General features: G+C 36.9%; 1 protein-coding gene across 1 annotated transcript in view; it reads right to left on the reverse strand.

The window, feature by feature from the left end:
* Positions 1-2,775: 2,775 nt before the first annotated feature.
* The window catches only part of LOC107294765 (cyclin-dependent kinase 15), a 29,107-nt gene continuing 11,542 nt past the window's right edge, over positions 2,776-20,340 (reverse strand). Inside the window, exons 5-12 of the mRNA XM_015824023.1 lie at positions 19,837-19,899; positions 15,943-16,066; positions 15,436-15,556; positions 13,289-13,382; positions 12,485-12,548; positions 6,410-6,458; positions 3,586-3,725; positions 2,776-2,893 (exon numbers count right to left, since the gene is read on the reverse strand). Of these exons, the coding sequence (XP_015679509.1) occupies positions 2,784-2,893; positions 3,586-3,725; positions 6,410-6,458; positions 12,485-12,548; positions 13,289-13,382; positions 15,436-15,556; positions 15,943-16,066; positions 19,837-19,899 (765 nt within the window). The 3' untranslated portion in view covers positions 2,776-2,783. The remainder of the gene's footprint in view (positions 2,894-3,585; positions 3,726-6,409; positions 6,459-12,484; positions 12,549-13,288; positions 13,383-15,435; positions 15,557-15,942; positions 16,067-19,836; positions 19,900-20,340) is intronic.

Here is a 20,340-nt window from a genome sequence, read left to right on the forward strand (position 1 = left end):
AATTCAAATAAATATTTTTTGAGAAATATGGCAACTGAAATGAATGTTGACTACTTTCAATGGGATGTTCCTCAAACATCTGATTGTGACCTCATGCCTTCTGTTATGACAACTATTCCAGCAACTGAGCACTTCCATCACTTTTTTAGAAACAAAGAGAGAGGGAAACATGTAAGTAAATCTTCTCAGTGACTTCAGCATTTATTTAACAAAGGACACAATACTCACCTTTATCTCTCCAAAAATACTGCTTTCATTTAGCATAAATACTTCAGCAGAAGTCTTTGTAATAGCAAAGGAAGAATATACATTTTCCTTTATATTCTTTGGTTCATCATGCAGAAGGAAGAAATTTAATGTTCAGAAGTTTTCCCAATTCTGACCAGAGTGACATGAGGCAAAAGGATTAAAATAAAGATAATGGATACGATTTTATTTCCTTCTTATGCTGTTTTCCTCACTTAAATTATAATTATTTATGTTACACAAAGTATTTCACATAAACAATAAACAATATTGTAAAAATATCTTTAGGTCTTCAACATATAGATCAGAAGACTGAAAACTATTATTTTAATCTTAATCTTTTAATCACACATTTCCGTAGGCTGTCGAACCTGCGAAAACTGTTGTTGAAGAGGCATTTCAAGGTGGGGCCATGGGAAGAAAGAAGTAGCAAGGACAAGAAAGATTCTACATCCTATCCAAAGATTTCCCAATTTGCAATCTTCGGCAAGAAGACTAACACTTACCCAGGAGAAGAAAACAGCACCCTGTGTCTTCCTATCTGCACTGGGAAGAATGCTATCTTGGTATTGGATGGGTCTGTCTCTCCAGAGAGCAAATATCGCAAATAATTGGGTAGGTGTTAGATCATAGTTGAGAGCAATACACGGAGCTACTGAAGGAATGACTTGGTGGGGGAGAGATCTCTCTTCATGCTACAGTCTTGGGAGGGAAATGCATTGCCTTTGTAGCCAAAACTACATCATAATTCAGTTGGGAGTCAAGTAAGAGACTCAGAGGCACCTGAAATTTTATTAATGTTAAGATCCTTCAGAGGACTAAATCCAAAAACAGGAGTCCCAAATCATTACAGAATTGAAGAACAAAGGAAGCCTGAATGAAGATTAAGAATGGAACAGAACAGCTCGTGAAAGATCTATGTATCACCTTTGAATGCAAATTTTGGAGACAAATGTCTACACGTTTAGACAAAAAAATGTAAATATTAACTGCTGCTAATCTCAGAGACAGAGTGTACTTTTGGAAATGAAATAAGATATCCCACAAATTAGGTAACAGTTTTCACTTGTTGGAAAATTCTTTACAAATGTACAACTTTGCAAATCAAATGAATTTTTTTTAAAAAAAGAAACAGGTCAGCTCAAACTGAGTAAGTTCTATATCTTCAGATGGGAAGCAGTGCTGAATATTAGTTTCAGTAAGAAAATAAAGGGAATTAAAATTATTCAAGAGTAGGGATAGCTAGTTCAACTTGAATTTAATATTATTTAAATTTTACACTTTCAGACCAAGTGACAACATAAGCATTTTAAAAAAATCTTCCACTTCTCCAATTAAACATTCAGAAGCATTTATATTAGGGAAGGGTGTGTACAAATGTTTATACTAGTGAAATAACATCTAAAATTGCATACTGTTTGTGAAAAACGTACTGCAAAAATGTATGTATGACAAAATTGTAAACAGTATGGTTATGTAGTTATATTAAAGAGAAATATGTATGATTTTTATATGACTTTTTAAAAATTATATTAATGTGAAAATGTGGTGAATCAAACTTAACACTGGACAAAGTAGAAAATGTTTGAACTCTCCAAATTGGGTCTGAAAGGGTTAAATATGTTGCTGCAATAAATGTAAATTAATACAATATTTTCTTTTTGGCCCACAAAAGTGAGAAAAGTTTATGTCTCAGACTTTTTAAAAAAAATACCATGCACTTATCAAAGATACCAAGCAAATCTGAGAGTCAAGAGATTTAGTTCCATGGCTTCCACAAACAATGGATTTCCTGTGAAATTGGCTAACATCATTTGAACCTTAGATATAACAATAATCTTCAGTCTTCAAATACTATTGAATCAAATCACCCCAGCAACTCCCTCCTTGCTTTCCAGGAACTGGTGAGTACAGTCTTGGAAATATAATGTGTGAGAGGCATGGTTGGGTGCCTGGAAAAATATTTCCCTGTTCAAAGATAAAACAGCACCTGCATAAGGCTAGGTTACAATTGAATATTCTGCTATTGATGCTATGGTATGGGACTAAACTGTAGACAGAAGATTCATGAATGTTCAGAATGTTCAGAAACAAAGAATTCAGTTAAATGTTAAATCAGCTACCCACAATGCCCATTTTAAAAGTTTTCATTAATGTGGAACCTGTAAAGGAATAACTCCATTAACAATGGCAGAAGGTCAATGTAGGATAGTATTTCTGGACAATTAGCGTCCAATTAGTAAAAATAAAACAGATGCTGTAGTACATTGTGTTCCACTCTCCATGTTGGAAAGTTTGGTATTATTAAGAGTTGTATCCTGGAACTGCAGAAAGAAAAGTTCTGGTTTTGTACTATATCCACATCTCTTCCTCTGCCATGCATCGGTAATCCAATCGCTGGGCTTATATATTGAAATCCAGGATTTGTAATATTGGTACATAGTTTATCCCCATTTGTCTTAGCTAATGATAATAAACAATATGGTTTTATTTCTTTGCCTCCTTTCTCTCTTGAAAAAAAAAATCCTTCATTTCTTTCACCAAAAGTTGCTTGAACTATATTCCTGATGGCCCTTCTGAGATGAAAAAAAGAGGTCACACATTTCTTGTTTGAGCATCACTCCGGGTACTGAGAAGATGGACTGTGCTATGAAAAAAAGCAAAAAATAAAAGTAAGAATATACTGAGGAAGTTTTACATGGGACAGTGGCCATCTGCTGCCTTGGAAGACAAGAGCTCCTGTACAATACTCTGCCCTTTGTCAGGGAAGAAGTTCTTAGTGAGTGCCTTGCCTGTTCCCTGAACAACGTCCAGTAATTGCTACCAAAGTGAACACTTAGTGGACCATCATTTCCTCAAGACCTATTGGGTCAATAGTTTCTGTGGTAATATCACGACCATCATTTCCTCAAAACCTATTGGCGCAATAGTTTCTGAGGTAATATCACAAGAGATGATTATGGTCTTATGATCCATTTGCCTTCTGAGACGTGAATGCTTTATATCTATTGCAAAATGCTCTAAACATTCCAGAACTACCCAAGCCCTCAAAATATTGTCTATTCTTGATTTAATGGCTGAAGAATGGGGTTCTTATTGCCTTTCATGGTTTCTTTCACTGGTGTTTTCTAGTATATGTTCTAAGTAAACAATGCATGCAGAAGCTGAATATGCTTGTTTGTGTTTATCTATTTTGATGCTTTTTTCTTTTTTAAAATCTGTTTTTTTTGCTGACCACAGGCTGTAATAAAACTGACCTCATCTATGCATGATTGTGTTTACATTCCACCAAAAAGTAACGAAGTAAATTAATAGGATGGGGAACAGAGATTAACCTACCATTAGAAAGCTGGCTCACTTGAGAGGGCAGTGGATTGAAGAACTGATGAAAAAGTGCCTGTTGTGCAGAAATCCTATTTTGTGGATATACTTTTAGCATTCTTCCTGCCAAATCTTCAGCCTCAGGCTCCTTGATCAGCCTAGAAGTTAAAAACAAAGGAAAACTAAATTCTAGGAATTCAAACTCTGCTGTTAACTTTTGAAAAATATTAATTTAATATATCAGCCAAAATCAGAAGAATCCATAGAAAAAGATAGGATAGGAAAGAGAGAAAGAAAAGGAAAGTTTGACTTTACATTTGGTATAAATATTCAATTAAATATATATGGATAAATCAATACATTTCTATTTTTCTAAATTCTTTTAAATTCAGAAGTAGTTATATTTAAATGTTGGAGACATATTTAGATGTTCTCTCGGTGGAATTTATTTTCAAAATCATCAGTTTGGGAAAGAAATCATTATTTGTAAAACAAGACCAAAAGCAAAGTAATGCAATCCATATTGCTCTTTCATTTAAAATTTGCATGGTTGAATGAGATTAATTTGACATATCTACTTTTTTTTAAAAAAATGAGTTAATAAAATGTTCAGTTATATCCAAAGCTCTTTAATCACATGAGAAGAAATGTATACAGGTGGCTAAACAGTTTGGATAAAACTGAATTGATGGTTTAGTGATTTATTGAATAAAAAGATATGATACGTAATTTGGGAGGGTGCAGATCGTAATTACTATGTTTGTAACTGCTGCAAAGAAAATTGGAAATCTCTTCCTTAATTTTTTTTTTTCTTTATTTCTTTTTCTCATTTTTCAATTTTTTCTTTTATTCTTTCACATCTCCTTTTTTATACTTTTCTTTTTATGTTTCTGTAGTTTTTTAATCTTCTGTTAAAGCCTGTTTTAATAAAAATTGAACATAAAAATGGGCAGTTGTCACATCCCTCCAAATTCATCACAAAAGGTAAATCATGGAACCTTCATTGCATCATTAAAATAAAAAAGTAAAGTTTTTAAGTCTCTATGCCAATTGTTAATTAATCATGAAGAAAGTTCTCCAGAAGTTCAGTCAACCACTAATTACAATGTCTCATTTTGTAAGCATACATACACAGAATCTCTTGCCCTTTTAATAGTCACTAGGAAAAGTTGTCATTATTTATTGATTTAACACTGTTCCCAGGTTCCTTTAAGATTCAAGGTTTTTAAAGGATGTAAATAGATATACAAATAGGTATGTGTATTTATATGTGGCAAAGCCTAATGCCAAATATCTTGACATCTAGAAAGTGAACTAGAAGGAAGGACTTTTAATGGGCTTTTTTCTTTCTTCAAAGAATCAAGTGGCTCATGGGAACTCAGCCTGCCAGATTTCAACTCATCCCAGCAGGCATTTCACTTTGAAACAGCATCACCCTGCCTGGATCAGCTACCTCTTCTTTTCTCACTACACTCCCAACAAAAATATACATATGGCTCTAACTGCATTTGAAGTCTAAGTGGTTTGTGATTTTTTTTTCCACAATAGAGGAAATAAATCAAAGAAATAGCATATATAAAACTGAGAGCAGAATTTGAACTGTAGCTCAATTGCAATTGAAGAGTTAAGAATATACGTGACACTCAGATACTTTAATATTAGCTCAACCCAAAGGGAAGTGAGGCAACTACAGTGACTGAGAAATAAAATAGGATAGAAGTAGGATAGGAACAGCACAACTCATGCCAGTATATTTTTCTGCCAACCAAGAATAGATGGAGAGCTTTATGGCCCTTTCTCCAGGTCTTCAGATTGTCATTTCACAGTGTCAGAATAGTGGGAAAAATGTTTACTCTAACATTTGATACAATCAGGGACAACTTAAGCTGATATGCAAAAGGAAGGAAATACCATGTGATTACATTGGCAAGAAAGATGTTGCCAGGACATGCTTAATGCTGTGATTAGGTGCAAGCTGGGACACAGCCTAAATTTCAGCTATGAAAAAAAGGCCTCAAAACAATATGGGATATTTTGAAGGGTAGGTATCTGGATCTGTGCCTTAGCTAGTTCCACTCCACAATATCTACCTTTATTCATCTAGTGCTGAGTTTGTTTGTAAAGGCCAAAACCAATGGTGATCTGAATCCTAGAAGCATCTGTGGGGAGTTTGTGTATGGGTATTTGCTTTAGTGGCAGTGCTCTAATCTGACAGAAGGAAGTGTATAGTCAAAGCATTAAAGATCAATAACCTAACTAGGAGGCTTTTCATTTTTAAGCAGGTGGGATCCTTTTAGTTTAGGAAGTCTTGGCTGGAAGCTCCTGGAGAGAGCATGGACCTCAAAAAAAGAGAGGGGGAGGGAGGGAGTTCACAGGAATGCCCAAGAAAATGTACAAAGCCTAAAAAGCCCTGCAAGAACTAGAACCAGGAAATAAATCTAGCAGGAAACATTTGTTTAGTGAATAGAGGGATCTTTTTTTTTTACTTTCAAGTGCCACATTTGGTTGAATATACTCCAGTTCTCTGTCTTCATCTCCTTGTTTGATCATTGTTTACATATTATTATGCTAGCTTTGGTCTGTAATTCTCAGCCTGAGGTAACATGAAATTAGTCTCTCATATCCTGACTTCGTTGCTTTCATTAAAATAACATCCCTTTTAGGCAACTCATGGATGTAACCCAATGATAATGATAAGTATCAATGCCTTTCTTGGAAATTGCCACTTTTAATGTTTTTTGTTAGGTTTGAAGATTACTACTATTATTTTGGATTTATCTTAGACTACGCACAAAGAACAGACCGACATTAAGGGAGCATTTGATGATTGTAGATAGCTTACCTGTCACAGATAATCTGGAGCCCCTGAGGCCTACTGCCAAGGAATCTGTCTGGAAAATTAATATGCAATCACAGGATTAAACACAACCAATTGAAGTCATATATACTTGAGAGTTCCTGTTCTTGTCCTTACATTTATCACTGCTGTACTATAGACCTGTTAGCCTGCTTGGTTAGAGAATGCTGGCACAAATGCTTGAATCTGATTTTAACAGAGCAAACATACTGCAATCAGATAGACGAGTGCCTCCAGACAGAAGACTCCTAGCACAGTTAATCACCAGACATTATGCAGTCTGTTTCTTCATAACAAAGGTGTCTGCCTAAAGAAAAAGGAAGAAACGGTGGGAAAACATAGGAGGGTTACAAGTGAAGAATGAGGATGTTTGGAAACCAATTCCCCCATAAATTTCCATGAAGGAGTCAGGGCAGTCGCCTAATAAAAAGTCTAGTTTGAAAGCCTTCCACATTCTACAAGGCAAATAGAGTCTTTGCCCAAGGGTCCCCTCCCACCTTCCCAGGGTCTTCAAGGCAAGAATTTCCAAGGTCAGGAATTCCAGATCTTGGGACACTCCCCAAAAGATGCAGAGGCAGAGGCTGCGGGCCACGTGAAAGATGATGCTCCTTGCTATGCCTGCAACCGGCCTAGTAGATAGGAAAAATTTTAAAAATGCAAAAAAAATACCTTCTGTGCTCCTCCCAAGGATCCTTGAAAGGGCAGAAGTAAGGTCACTCCAGTTCATTCTACCCTGATGGTCTGCGGCTAGCAGGAAGTTTGAGATTTGGGTGTTCTGACTAAATAGTAAAACTGTTTGGCATAGCCCAGGTCCCCAACCCCGGTCTGTGGACCGGCATCGATCTATGGCATGCCAGAAACTGGACCATGTAAACAAGCGAAGCCCCATCTGCAGATTACAGGCAGCACCTGAAATCACACCCTCTCCGGTCTGCAGAAAAGCCTTTCTCCATGGACCGGTTCCTGGTGCCAAAAAGGTTGGGGGCTGCCGGCATAGCCAATCATTTGAGTTAATAAAAGTGAAACTTAACCTTCTTTTTATTTTGAAGTTTATATCCCTATAACCCTGATTGTGGAGAATCCAAGCAAATGGATATTTAAACCAATTTAGTATTAATTACACGAAATCCTCTTCCAGCCGGAAGAGCTGCTAAAGTCCTTGCATGTCCTCAAATGCAACAGGATTTCTGGCCCTATTGGAAAATTGACATGAAGTTTATATAGCTTGACCGACTCCTGGAATAAGGGAGGAAGTGCTACTTTAATAGCAATAAAGCTAAAAATGACTTAACTTTGTTTCATTTAAGGACTGAGGTTTTTATTTATTGATTTGATTTGTAGGGCCACCAATCTCACCTAAGTGACACAGGGCTCATGACAAAAGCAACAATCCAATAAAAACAAGTTAAAAAAACCAATATACAAACATAGTAAAGCATCAATGACCACTTTTTAAAAAAACAAAAAAACATGGTCCGCTGCAAAAACAACCTTGTGTCAAACAACACAACCAGATAAAGGTCATGTCACGGGGTCCTAGAGGACAATACTGAAGGGCATGCTTGTACCCCAGTCAGCTGCAAATGCCTTAGCCAAATCTTCTCCTAGTTTGCTTTGTCACTTCTGAAACTTAGAATAACTCTTCTATTTTGTGAAAAGTGACATCTGAAATCAGTGAAATAGTTCACCTATGGAGACTGTACGTTCTCAATCTCTGGAGATTTTTCATAAGAGGCTGGAGGGCCACCATCTCATAGATATTTAGTTGATGATCCTTGGGTTCTCTTTCAATTCTACTGTTCTGTGATTGTTTCAATGTTTCTGTACATGTTTTATTCCTCCAATCAAAGATTACATGTTCAACATTACATTAATCAATGAAATATCAATATTTTAAAAAGAGGAATTAGTTATACATAATCAATACTTTCAATATTTGTCATAATCAGTCAGTCTTTCTACAGAGCTCTGAGAATATACATATGTAAACATATGGGATTTCCTATTGCAATTCATCTCACTGAGGGCAAAGATGAATCTGTTGTATTGTCATAGCCAATCAAATAAAAGAAATAATTCTTACAGTTGGGGAGGTCATGCAGCTATAATACATTACTTGGCTGAAGCATCTGTTTCAATGTGTTGCAAATTTTAATGCAAAGAAACTGAAAACACCATTGCAAGAATGTATTTTATTTTGTTTGAAGCAACAAAATATGTTCTTTTATACCTAATCCAGAGGTAAGCAACCTTGGCTCTTTTATGACTCGTGGACTTCAACTCCCAGAATTCCTGAGCCAGCCATGCTGGCTCAGAAATTCTGGGAGTTGAAGTCCACGAGTCATAAAAGAGCCAAGGTTGCCTACCTCTGACCTAATCTCTTCCTGTCTCTGACCTCAGGTATCTGGATTACAACTTATCTAATGTTAACATGTCTAGTAAAATATCAAGTTATTGACCTTTATGAGAACACAGGGAATTGTCTGGAGATATTCTGCTTTGCACAATGCAAAAACTAAATTAATGCAAAAATGGAAATAATTTTAATTGAAGTAAGATGCTTTACAACAGGGGTCCCCAACCTGTGGGCCATAGCCCACTAATGGGCTTGAGGGGATTGCAACCGGGCAGCGGAAATAGTCAGCAAGTGCACATGTGCAAATGCATTCTCACTTGTGCAAGCAGCAAGCAAGCACATGCGCACGTGTTCCATTTGTGTGAGCGGCAGGTGCACATGCATGTGCTTGCCAACCACATGTGCAGAATCATCCCCTCTTCCCCCCACCCGCTGATCCACAAAGCCAGAAAAATTGAGGAACTCTGCTTTAGAAGATAATTGTCTAAAAAACTACAATAAGTAAATATATTCCTATGTGACTCCGCAGCAATTCTTAGTGTTATAATTTATTATTTATTCCTTTGTTGTATATTTAATCTATTTTTAAACAGATTAGGTACCAATCATCACCCTGCACTTCAGTTTCTTTTCTCCTCCCTCCCATGACTGATTGATTAATAAACTATAAACCCTTGATTTTTAGCAGATGCATACTGTGGATAAGTAATAGGAGGCAGACAAGCCATCACACAGAAGATAGATAAACTTCCAAAGGAGCAGCAACAAGACCAAACAACTGCCTTGGCAATACCAGGGGGGAAACTCACAAAGCAAGACAACACCCCTTGAAAAGGTACAATCCAGGATCCAGGATGCAGACAGCAAATGTTATGCTGGCTTTGTTTTGTGGTGACTCAAGGATGGGCAGAAAGCACTTTCACTGAGAAAAGACCCTGTCATCAGTATTTTCCTATATTAATCTGACCATAATCATAAGAAAGCAACAGGACCTTCTAGAAATACAGAATACAGAATGACAGAGTTGGAAGGGACCTTGGAGGTCTTCTAGCTCAACCCTCTGTCCAGGCAGGGATCCTATACAATTCTGGACAAATGGCTGTCCAATCTCTTCTTAAAAGACCTCCAGTACTGAAGTAGTCACAACTTCTGAAAACAACCCATTCCACTATTTATTTGTTCTCACTTTCAGGAAATTTCTCCTTAATTCTAGGTTGGATCACTTTTTTGATAAGTTCCCTTCTTGTCTTGCTCTGAGGTGCTTTGGAGAATAGGTTGTCCCCCTCTTCTTTGTGACAGCCTCTCACATATTGGAAGACTGCTATCAGGTCTCCCTTGCTCCATTTTGTTAGATTCAGGAACTAGATACCCAGTTCCCGCAACCATTCTTCGTGTGTTTCAGCATCCAGCCCACCCCCCCCCAACAAAGCATATTGTTTTTAAAAATGGATTGTCAATTTGTGCTGTGTAAGATCCACAGATCTTCCAACACAATTATGTTATTGCCTTTCCATAATGATCCAAATCATATTTTTAATCTGGGATGATAATATTTTAAGTTGATTTGTTTTATTGTTGCTTCGGTGCTAACTTACAATTTAACAGTACAAATTTACTCCCAATACTGTGAAAAATATGTTTCAAACAATGGGTATCTACTGACTAGTTAGTACAAGTGATTATAATCAACTCCAGACGAAGCACTTTCTCAGTTAGAATTCACAAAATGTTTTGTGGGCTTTGGGAGTCCAACCAATGACTTTCCTATTGTAGTTTTTTCTTTGATTTTCTTCACTGTTTAATTAGAAGCAACATTAAGAAGGAAGGGACAGAATAGTTAATAAATGCCTTGAACTGGTAGCTTTCAGAGTGCCATTTTAAAAACATCAAAAGTTAGCAAACAGCAACTAAATTGCATTACAAACCCACAATATTTTGTTATGTTATAAAAACCAGTTGTTAATTAACTAGTATTTCCTCCAGAGTCATACTTTTTTTTAAAAACGTATGAGGAGACTTTTCATTAGCATGTCACTGCTTCACTACTGCCCTTCCCACAGCAAGGATTTCTCTGGGTTTGTTATGTTTTCCCTTAGAAAAACAGCAGGGAATTGATGAGTGGTTTGAGGCTTTGCCCTCCCCCCCTGTCCTTCTCCCACTCCCCAGAGAATCTTCCTTTCCTCCTTTCATTCAAAGCAGTGAACCTAATTCCCCAACCCCCAATTACTATGTCAGGGTAGGTAGGATGGGGCACAAACTCCAGTCTGCTGAGGAAGCCAGCACATTCCCATTTCACGCCACTGTGATTAATGAATCCTGGCTAATGGTGTGAAAGTTTCCCCACCATTACAAAACCAGCCAGCATGTGAAAATGAGGGATGTTTAGTTTTCAAGCAGGGGAGGGAAACCAGGGCCTCTGAAGCTCATCTGAGCAACATCCTCCTCTTTGAAGAGATGTTACTATGCTCTGCTAGACCTGAAAAACGTAAGACTGAAAGTGCTTCCCCCACTTGCCCTCCCTGGCTTTCACGCAGACTCTGTCCTTTCTCCCAGGATGCAGAGGAGGGAGTTTATGTTTCAGGGTTTTAATATTTCACATTTCTTTGCATTGGTGTTGATCATTGCTTCCCTAAACCACAACACTTGGATTATGCTGTTCTGAAAGACATCTCATGAGAAAATATTAAACAGAAGGGAAAGGAAGGCTCCTTTAAAAAAAAAAAAATGCCCACATCCCACTAAGAGACAACTGGCCCTTTGAAGTTCTGTTGATAAAGTTCCCCACATGATGGATGGGAAGGAAAGGCCTATCCCTCTCTGCTCTCTTCTCACTGATTCTGGGCAGAATTGCAGGAAACGAATAGGGAAGTAAAAAGACCCTTGCGAATGAAGGCAAATATAAGTACGAGGGCAATTCGGAAATAAACTTTTGAGCATGTGCAAGAAATAGGCGGGGATAGTGACACCTGTCCTATGGCGCCGTGCGCAGTAGTTCAGTAGGTAGTGAGAAGTGGAAGGAGAAGGTTGTGTTGCAGTTGACTCGTCCGCTAGATCAATTGAAAATGAACTAATTTTTAAAAATGAAACAGTGGCTTGCGTTGCACCGCTTCAGCATGACAATGCACTTCATGATGCTGTTACAGGGTGGCTTCATTCCCAGGCGGGAGATTTTTTTTGCAGAAGGAATTTCAAACCTTGTAAGACGTTATGACAAGTGCCTCAATTTGAATGGCGATTATGTAGAAAACTAATGTAATGTTGTAGTTTTCTAATGTGTATAATACAAGTTCTGTATATGCAAGTGTCTGTCATTGATAACCAAACAGAGGTTTATTTCTGGATTGCCCTGGTATCTCAGGATAATGTTGCAGATCCAATCTGGGTCAGTGTACACATTCTGGTAGAGAGAAGTTCCCTGAAGATGGGCTCCAGCATGAGTCCAAAAGCTTGGAACACTAAACCTCTGGTCCCAGTGACCGACCCAGATTAGATCCTGCAGGAAGACCATCCTCCCACTACCCCCAGCAACCTGTTTGCAGACTATTGTGTTCCTCATGAAGACAGCCATTGTGAGCATGTTCATTGCACATGGAAATGGAGAGAGTGATCAAATAATAATGATCCTTCACAACAGCAGCATACCCATGTATCAGCAAACAGGCTGAAGGTATATAACATTCTTATATACAGATATGAAATCATACCTGGCTTATAGTGGCAAAGTTTGGAAACTCCTGGCCATGTTTCTTCAGTTGGGATCCCCAATACCTTTCAAATGAGAAACAAAACTGAATGTATTTGCTAAGTACTGTACAAAGCTCTCATATTTATCATTGGCTGCAGCTGTCAGAATGGCCAGCCAAAGTGCTCTTCCAGAAATCAAGATTGGGTCTCTACAAGAGAAGGCATTCAGAAGCTACAGACTGTCAGGATGAGAGAGACACCACTGCTTTGAGGTGAAAGGGAAATGTCAGTAAGCAGATCTTCTGACAGGTGTTTCACAGCATTGTTTGAGGAGATCGTGGGCCTTAGTACCACTGAAGCTTAATTTGAAGATTCAAGTTCTAGGACTCATTCCTCAAGCAAATAAATCCATGCCAATTAAGATAAAATACCTCAAAGCAAGCATTTAGCTATGGATTGAATTAAGAACCCAAACTGAGTTCTCTTGTGTAATGGTGGCATTTAAAATTACAGCCAATGTCTGTCTGGTTTTTTACATGCTCAGAAAACGGAATACAGTGAATTTATCTATTATGTATCAAGGCATCTCCTTTTAGCTTTTTTGTATTTTGAAGATCAAACACACAAAAAGTGAAACTCTTTTTTTCTTCCCTTGTTGAATTTCTTATATTCATCTTATAACAAATTCACAAGGCAAAGGAAGAGACAGAAAGATACTTCTGAGCATCAAAAAATGTTACCCATCCCGATCTGTATTGATACAGTAACACTTTGAAGTGCTGATGGTTTTACTATGAATTTCTCAGATATACCATTGTACTCACTATCCAGATTTTCTCTAGCTGGTCAAAGATATTGCTAACATCTGGAAACAGTGGTTGACCATGAAGCATCTCCACAAATATGCAGCCTGCACTCCTGGAGAAAAATAATATTAAGTCACTTAGCCACCCAGTGCTGTTTTTATACACATTACAAATATATCTAATCTAAATCAAAACATCAGAATATAAAATATACATTTTTATCATGCTTTCTACTAGCAACATATCATGACAAAATTTACATAAGGAAGCAGTTACTTGAAATATTGATTCAAAAAAGAAAAAAATATTGGGGAACTTGCATAAGAGACAATGTAAACTAGAATCAAGCATATTTTAAGGCATAAATTAAGGCAGTTGCATTAAAGCATATAATAGAGAAAACTAGATACAAAATTCTGTATATTAAATTGCATACAATTTAATATGGACTTTCCAGCAGTTTCATCTTTCTTTAATAAAAGAAAGAAAGAATCCATGAGAAACTGCCACTCTGGAACTAGTTTGGATTTAAACTGAATATGACATTCTTAACTAAATGACCAACATTTAATCTAAATACGTATGCTCATACACTCGAAAATGTTTAAGGCTAATCTAGCATGCTTGAGGCTGTGTATACAATAAATAGCTAGTATCTAGATCAGAAGTTAAGTGGAGCAGAACTTTTGCTGTCCATCAGATTGTTTCCTTAATTCCTTCAATTGTGTGGTGGCTCTTAAGCTCAGCTTGCAGCTCATCCCCTAGGCTCCATTCTCAATATAATGCACAAAAGCTCCGGTAGCACAGTATTGTCACAACAGATTTCTTTACTACTACAATATGAGAAATTCTAAGAACTGAACTGCATATCATACTGCCTAAACATCAAAATCTGTGATAAAAGAGAAGGAGAAACCAAGTTTAGGAGGGAGAAGGCAGTAAAACTTGCAGTTTTAGCCTTTATTAGAAATAGGCAAAATTGTATCTTTCAGATATTTTGCACTCTTGTTATTAACATAATGATTGTGGCTGACTGGCATGGAAGTTCCTTACACTATAAACTCCTTAAGGCCATAATAAATGGCTCTGCTACAATAATCAGTTTTAATTCCTCCCACATACGTACTTTCCTAAACACATCAGAACCTGGATCACAATTTAAGGGCTGTCATACACCATTCATTTTCCTTCCCTCTTGGCATAGCAACTCTGGATTATTGCAAGATCAAATCTGGGTCAGTCACTGGGACCAGAGATTTACTCTGAGCTTTTGGATTCATGCTGAAGCCCATCTTCAGGGAACTTGCTTTGGGCACATATTAATCCATATTCTGGATTATCTTGTAAGACTTGCGTAATTCATACTCTCTCAATGTAGTCCTGCTTTTTGTTATATTATATTATATTGGATTATATTATAGTATAGTATACTACAGTATGGGAACGCCTTGTTCCAGACTCTGCATGTCAGTCATGATCATGACTTAGCTAGAAACATAGAGATCAAAATGGCTGCAGACCAGGATTTTTTTAAACTGATGCTAGTACTCAGGGGATTCTACAGGGGATAGTGCTTTTTCACCTCATCAAATAATTTTTTTTCCAGTAAAGCTGTAACTTAATGAGATGAAATCTTTCAAACTATGACATTTGACTTTATCACTTCATAAAGATCTGGTTCTCTGTCAAATCAATAAAATTTCTAGGAATTCTGTAACCATTAGGAGATCAGCAGAGCTAATCATAATCAAACTATATGAAGTAAGAATTATGGCATTGCTTATGGGAAAGATTGGGTGACCAGAATAAAATCTTTGGATTTAGTTTCATTTTTCTCTTACGTGCTCTAGATACCACTTGGCAAGCAGTCTACTCTATTATGGACTACTCAAATAAAAACATGACATTTCATTTGGGACACAATTGATATTAAATATTTAAATCTTTAAGCAATTGAGGGTTCAGAGAAAAAAAAGAAAATACAGTAAATTTTATTTCCAATTCAATCCCATGTAATTTTTGATAATCAGAGTACGCTCTTCTTCACTGCATTTTTCCATATTTTAAAATGCTCTTATTGTGTCTTCCATCTTTCCCTAAGAAGGGAAAGGATGAGTGTGTTGAGTTTCATTTCCTTCCTCTTAATGGTCCAAATCTGTTCTCACCAAATATCCACATCTGATGAATAATCAGTGGCTCCAAGCAGAACATCAGGAGGACGATAGCCAAGAGTCACCACCTCAGCAGAGTATGTTTGGTTGGGGACAGATTTAGCACGAGCAAGACCTGACAAAGCAGAGGGGAAAAAAATCAGAATTTTAAAATCACAGTCAGAATTATCATTTTGACCCATTTTGTCTATCTATACAACAAATTGCAGGGCACAAATCACAGACATAATGTATTACAATTATTTTGCATCTTTTTGTTGTGAATAATCAAAAGTACTATCCAACTATATAATGCAGTTGATTTTTCCTATATTTCTCAATTTTTAACATTAATTATCCCAAATGTCTAAACTGACACCTATTTAGCTTGAGCTGAATTAAAGACAGAAGAGCTTGTTCTTTATAGCTGACCAAATGGAAATGCCATGGCCCTGAATCTATAGGCCCAAGAAATTCATCTACTGAATAGGGTCTGATAGGGACCAGCTTATGATGACTCACCAAAATCAGCTAATTTAAGCTCTCCATAGCAATTCAGGAGCAAATTCTGAGGTTTCAGATCTCGATGAAGGATATGGCACTTATGGATGTGAGCCAACCCTCTCAGAAGCTGGAACATGAAAAGCTGGAAACAAAAGGGAAAATGGTAGTGTAGCCATGGTAGTGTAAGATAGTATCTTAAACTTCCAGAGGAAAGAAAGGGAATGAATGAATGAATGAAATGACTCTTCCTTATAAGTTATTTACATATTTAAAACCCACAACACATGTTCCTAGCAACTCTTCTGTTATATACCTATTCTCTTGCTAGTAATAGTTGTGCTGGATGAAGAGCTTTATTTGCTTCTCTTTTTATTTTCCCCCATAGTCAAACAGAAGCCAGGATTCCCCAAGAGAAGAGTCATAAAAGCAATCTAGGAGTGAGGGGAATAATAGCATATTGAAGAAAAACAATCTGGAATAGGATGGGGACCGTGGCTAAATGTCAGAATGTTGGGATAAAGCTTTTTGAAAAATGTGGAAAATAAAATGCAAAAAGAAATTGTAAAATTAATTAGCTCAATCTTAGGAAAAAAGACTATTATGGATTGTTTTATTTCGTTTATTAGATTTATATCCCATTTTTCACTCAAGAGCTAAAGAAAGGTGATGTAAGTTAGAACAAATCAATAGAATAGCTGAACTTCAGGGTATTTGGGGGAGTGATATTAGAAATGGAAGCAGTTTGCCTAGCAGAGGCCTCTTACTCCTATTTTTACCCTTATACCCCAAAGGCCACAAATGAGGAAAAACAATTCAGAGACATCTTTCCCAATGATGGCAAGCATCAGTAGATACCCCAGAATTTGTCTGGAGGCTCCAAGACCTACCAAAGGGATACTAGAATAATGTGAGTCTTGCTAAAATCATAGAAAGAATTCAGAAGGCTAGATATGATAGCTGGGAACCATCTCATCAGTTTTCCTCCTGGTAAAGGCATTAGATTATGGTTATGTCTACTTTGGGAATTGTTTCAAGATGTAGGACTCCCATATGGCAAATGGCAAAATGCAGCCCTTTGTGAACATTCTTTTCATGGTTTAAAAATCCCACACTGTTTCAAAGATTTGGCTCTGCTTTTTTTTGTCTCTGTTTGGTAAGTGAATGCTATCTTAGTTTCTTCTATTTGATTTGGTGCCACTCAACTCCAAGATAACTTTGGGTTGCTAATTACCTGACTGCCACAGAATAAAACAAATACTACTTTCCTGATATTAATTCAGACTGTTGAAAACAAAATTCTGCAGGGCTTAAATATGTAGATTTAAAAAAAAAAATAGGTGAGGAATAGAAATATAAAAAGGGGGATTCTAATGGATGTCAGAGGCTAAAGCAAATACTATAACTGTTGTAAGATAGGAATTGTGGGGATCAGATAACAAGGAGGAAAGAATTTAAAAAAACCTTGCTCTTTACGAATTGCATTTTCATCCTGGTTCAATCTCATGTGGGTTCTGTTTAAAAACAACTAAAGAAGCATATTAAAAATGATATGAAGGGCTTATGATGCTTTGTTTTATAAGCATATTAGGAAGCCTGGGGATTTTCCTAAATAAATATAAAAGGAAAAAATATGATGGAAAAGAAAAGGGCAGTGAGAATAGTTGTACAGGATTCCTGGGATGGCATAAGGTTAGACAGTTTCTACTTAGGGAGTTCGTTCACCTGATTGATTAGAGACAATGGATTGGACAAGTTTATAAAAGATTGGAAACCATTGTGGATTTTCTACATGTTAAATAAAATAGTAGATGGTTAAAAGAGGGATTTGAAGATTAGTTTTACCTTTGGGGTTACCTGAGATGGAAAAGACATTTTTGATATATTTGTAAGCATTTAGCTGGAGTGGAATTTTTTTTATGTTTAATGTTAGTTGTCAATAATGTATTTGATATGGGGGGGTTGTACGCATATTTTTTTGTTTTTCTTGTTGGTGTCAAATGTTTGTTAGTTTATTTTCTTTTTCTTTTTCTTTGCTTTGTATTTTATCCTTGGAGCTAAAGAATAATAAATAATAGAATAAGAAAAGGATGTTCTCCCACCTGCCATGAAGCTTCAACCCTGTCTTGCCGTTCACAGAAACCAGCTGTGTTTTTACTTAGTAAGAAAGAAACATGTCAAAGTGGAGGGTGTGGAAAAGGCACTGATTATTTGCAGATGTTTGTAGACTCCCTTGTTAGTCAACTAGAGGGGGTGCAGGTGGCCTGATGTGGAATACTTGGAGCAGTGGTGAGGACTTGAGTGGCTCCAAAGTGTTCCTGAGGGTTTGGTGGTGAAAATAAAGTTTGTACTGAAGTGGCTCTATAAAAATGACTTCACGAGATCCACTGGAAGGCCCTGGAGGACTTCAAATCCCCCCTTTCTGATGCTGTCACCGCCAGATCCTCCAAAGGATCTTTGTACGTGAGATGCAACAACTAACACCACAAAGGGGGGGGGGAAATCCACAGTTTCTTCACATATACTCTACAGGTGTTTTATACAGCTTGAGTTTCTTTTTAAACTAGGTAAAATGTGTTTTCTTTTGAAAACAGATATTGAAATACTTCCTTCTCAAAAATAAGGCAACAACAACAAAGTCACCAGTTAAGCAGAACTTCAGTTGTTCAGTCGTGATTTAAATTTGGGGATTCATTAGTGACCAAATAATGAATCAAAAACCATCAGAATACAGGTAGTCCTTGACTTACAAGAGTTCATTTAGTGACCGTTTGAAGTTATAATAGCACTGAAAAAAGTGACATATGACCATTGCAGCATCCCCATGGTCACGTGATGAAAAATCAAACACTTGGCAACTGACTCATATTTATGATGATTGCAATGTCCTGGGGTCATGTGATCACCTTTTGTGACCTTCTGACAAGCAAAGTCAATGGGGAAGCCAGAATCACTCAACAAATAACTTAATAACTGCAGTGATTCACTTAACAACTGTGGCAAGAAAGGTCATAAAAACTCAGTTAACCAATGTCTTGCTTAGCAACACAAATTTTGGGTTCAATGTGATCATAAGTTGAGGACTACCTGTATCGTGGTGGGGAATTTTTTTTGCAGACTTCCATGGTGAAGGATCTTTATATTAATATGCAATTTTTCTTGATTTTGGATTCTGGGGTCATAAATGAATGGCCAGCAATATGGTGTATCTTCATTTGGTGAGGGCTTGAGGAAGGATAAAAGTGTAATATAGGAGTGCTGCACTTCACAAACATTTAATGCAATCATTTGACATCCTTGGGGGCAGGATAGACAGAATATACTTTTGAGAATCAATGGCTAAAGCTATAACATGGAGGGTGACAGGCTGTACACATATGACAGGTTATTATTCTTTCATATTATGAAAGCATTGGGGGGCGCACAAGGTTAATACAGTCTTTCCTGCTTGTGTATAAACAGGAAAAGCATGTCTTGGCAACAGGTTTGTTCTGCCACGTCCTCATCACATTTCCTTAATCTTGTCCGAAACCAAAATGAAAGCAGATTCCCACACTATCCAAAAGCAGTCGCAAGGTTTTTAAATCTGTTAGGCTTTTTTATCCATTCTTTGGAGTGAAATCAGGTGATGCAGGATAAGGATCAATGATGGGGACAGCTGCAGTTTTCTGCGGACTGACTCAAGAACGGACAAAGAACACTTCAACTCAGCAATGGGGAAAGATTATAAATCTTGGTTCCTCTTTCATACTTGTTAGCACAACATAATCACACAGTTGGAACTAGATGCAAGAGAGAGAAATATATATATTTAAGACAAATAGGCGAACCCTAATATGCTAAGCCTGTTGATAATGTTTGTTCACAATACATGCCTTTTATATACAAAACATACCATAACATCCAAAAACATACCATAACATTATGAGGATGAAGGCCCCCAGGGTGCTGAGATAAGTACTGTGCCAAGTCCGTGTGCTAAATAGATGCAGAAGAAATAAGAATTAATGATCAAGCCCAGAGATTTTCTACAGGTTCTTTATCAAAGTAGAGCTCAACTACATTTGAAAAAAAATCACTGAATAGAAAGTGACCTCTTCTTAGTCAACCCCATGAAACCCTCTGCTGGGAAATCAGGTGAAGAAAACCTCTATTTATTGTTCATCTCTGGATTAAATCTTTGTATAATACTATCCCAAATCACTTACAAGCAGAGCACCATATTTATTTATTTTATTTATTTATTTTTAAGACTTATATGCCGCCCTTCTCCCCACGGGACTCAGGGCGGCTCACAGCATATTAAAACAACATAGTACATTTCCCCAATAAAAGCCAATTAAAAACCAAATATTTGTAGCTGTGTCTCTTATTAAAATCATTAAAAATTATCCCTATTTAAAATTCACCCTAGGTCAG

Source organism: Protobothrops mucrosquamatus, unplaced genomic scaffold, assembly GCF_001527695.2.
Source record: "Protobothrops mucrosquamatus isolate PMUCROS unplaced genomic scaffold, P.Mucros_1.0 scaffold2087, whole genome shotgun sequence".
Taxonomy (NCBI): domain Eukaryota; kingdom Metazoa; phylum Chordata; class Lepidosauria; order Squamata; family Viperidae; genus Protobothrops; species Protobothrops mucrosquamatus.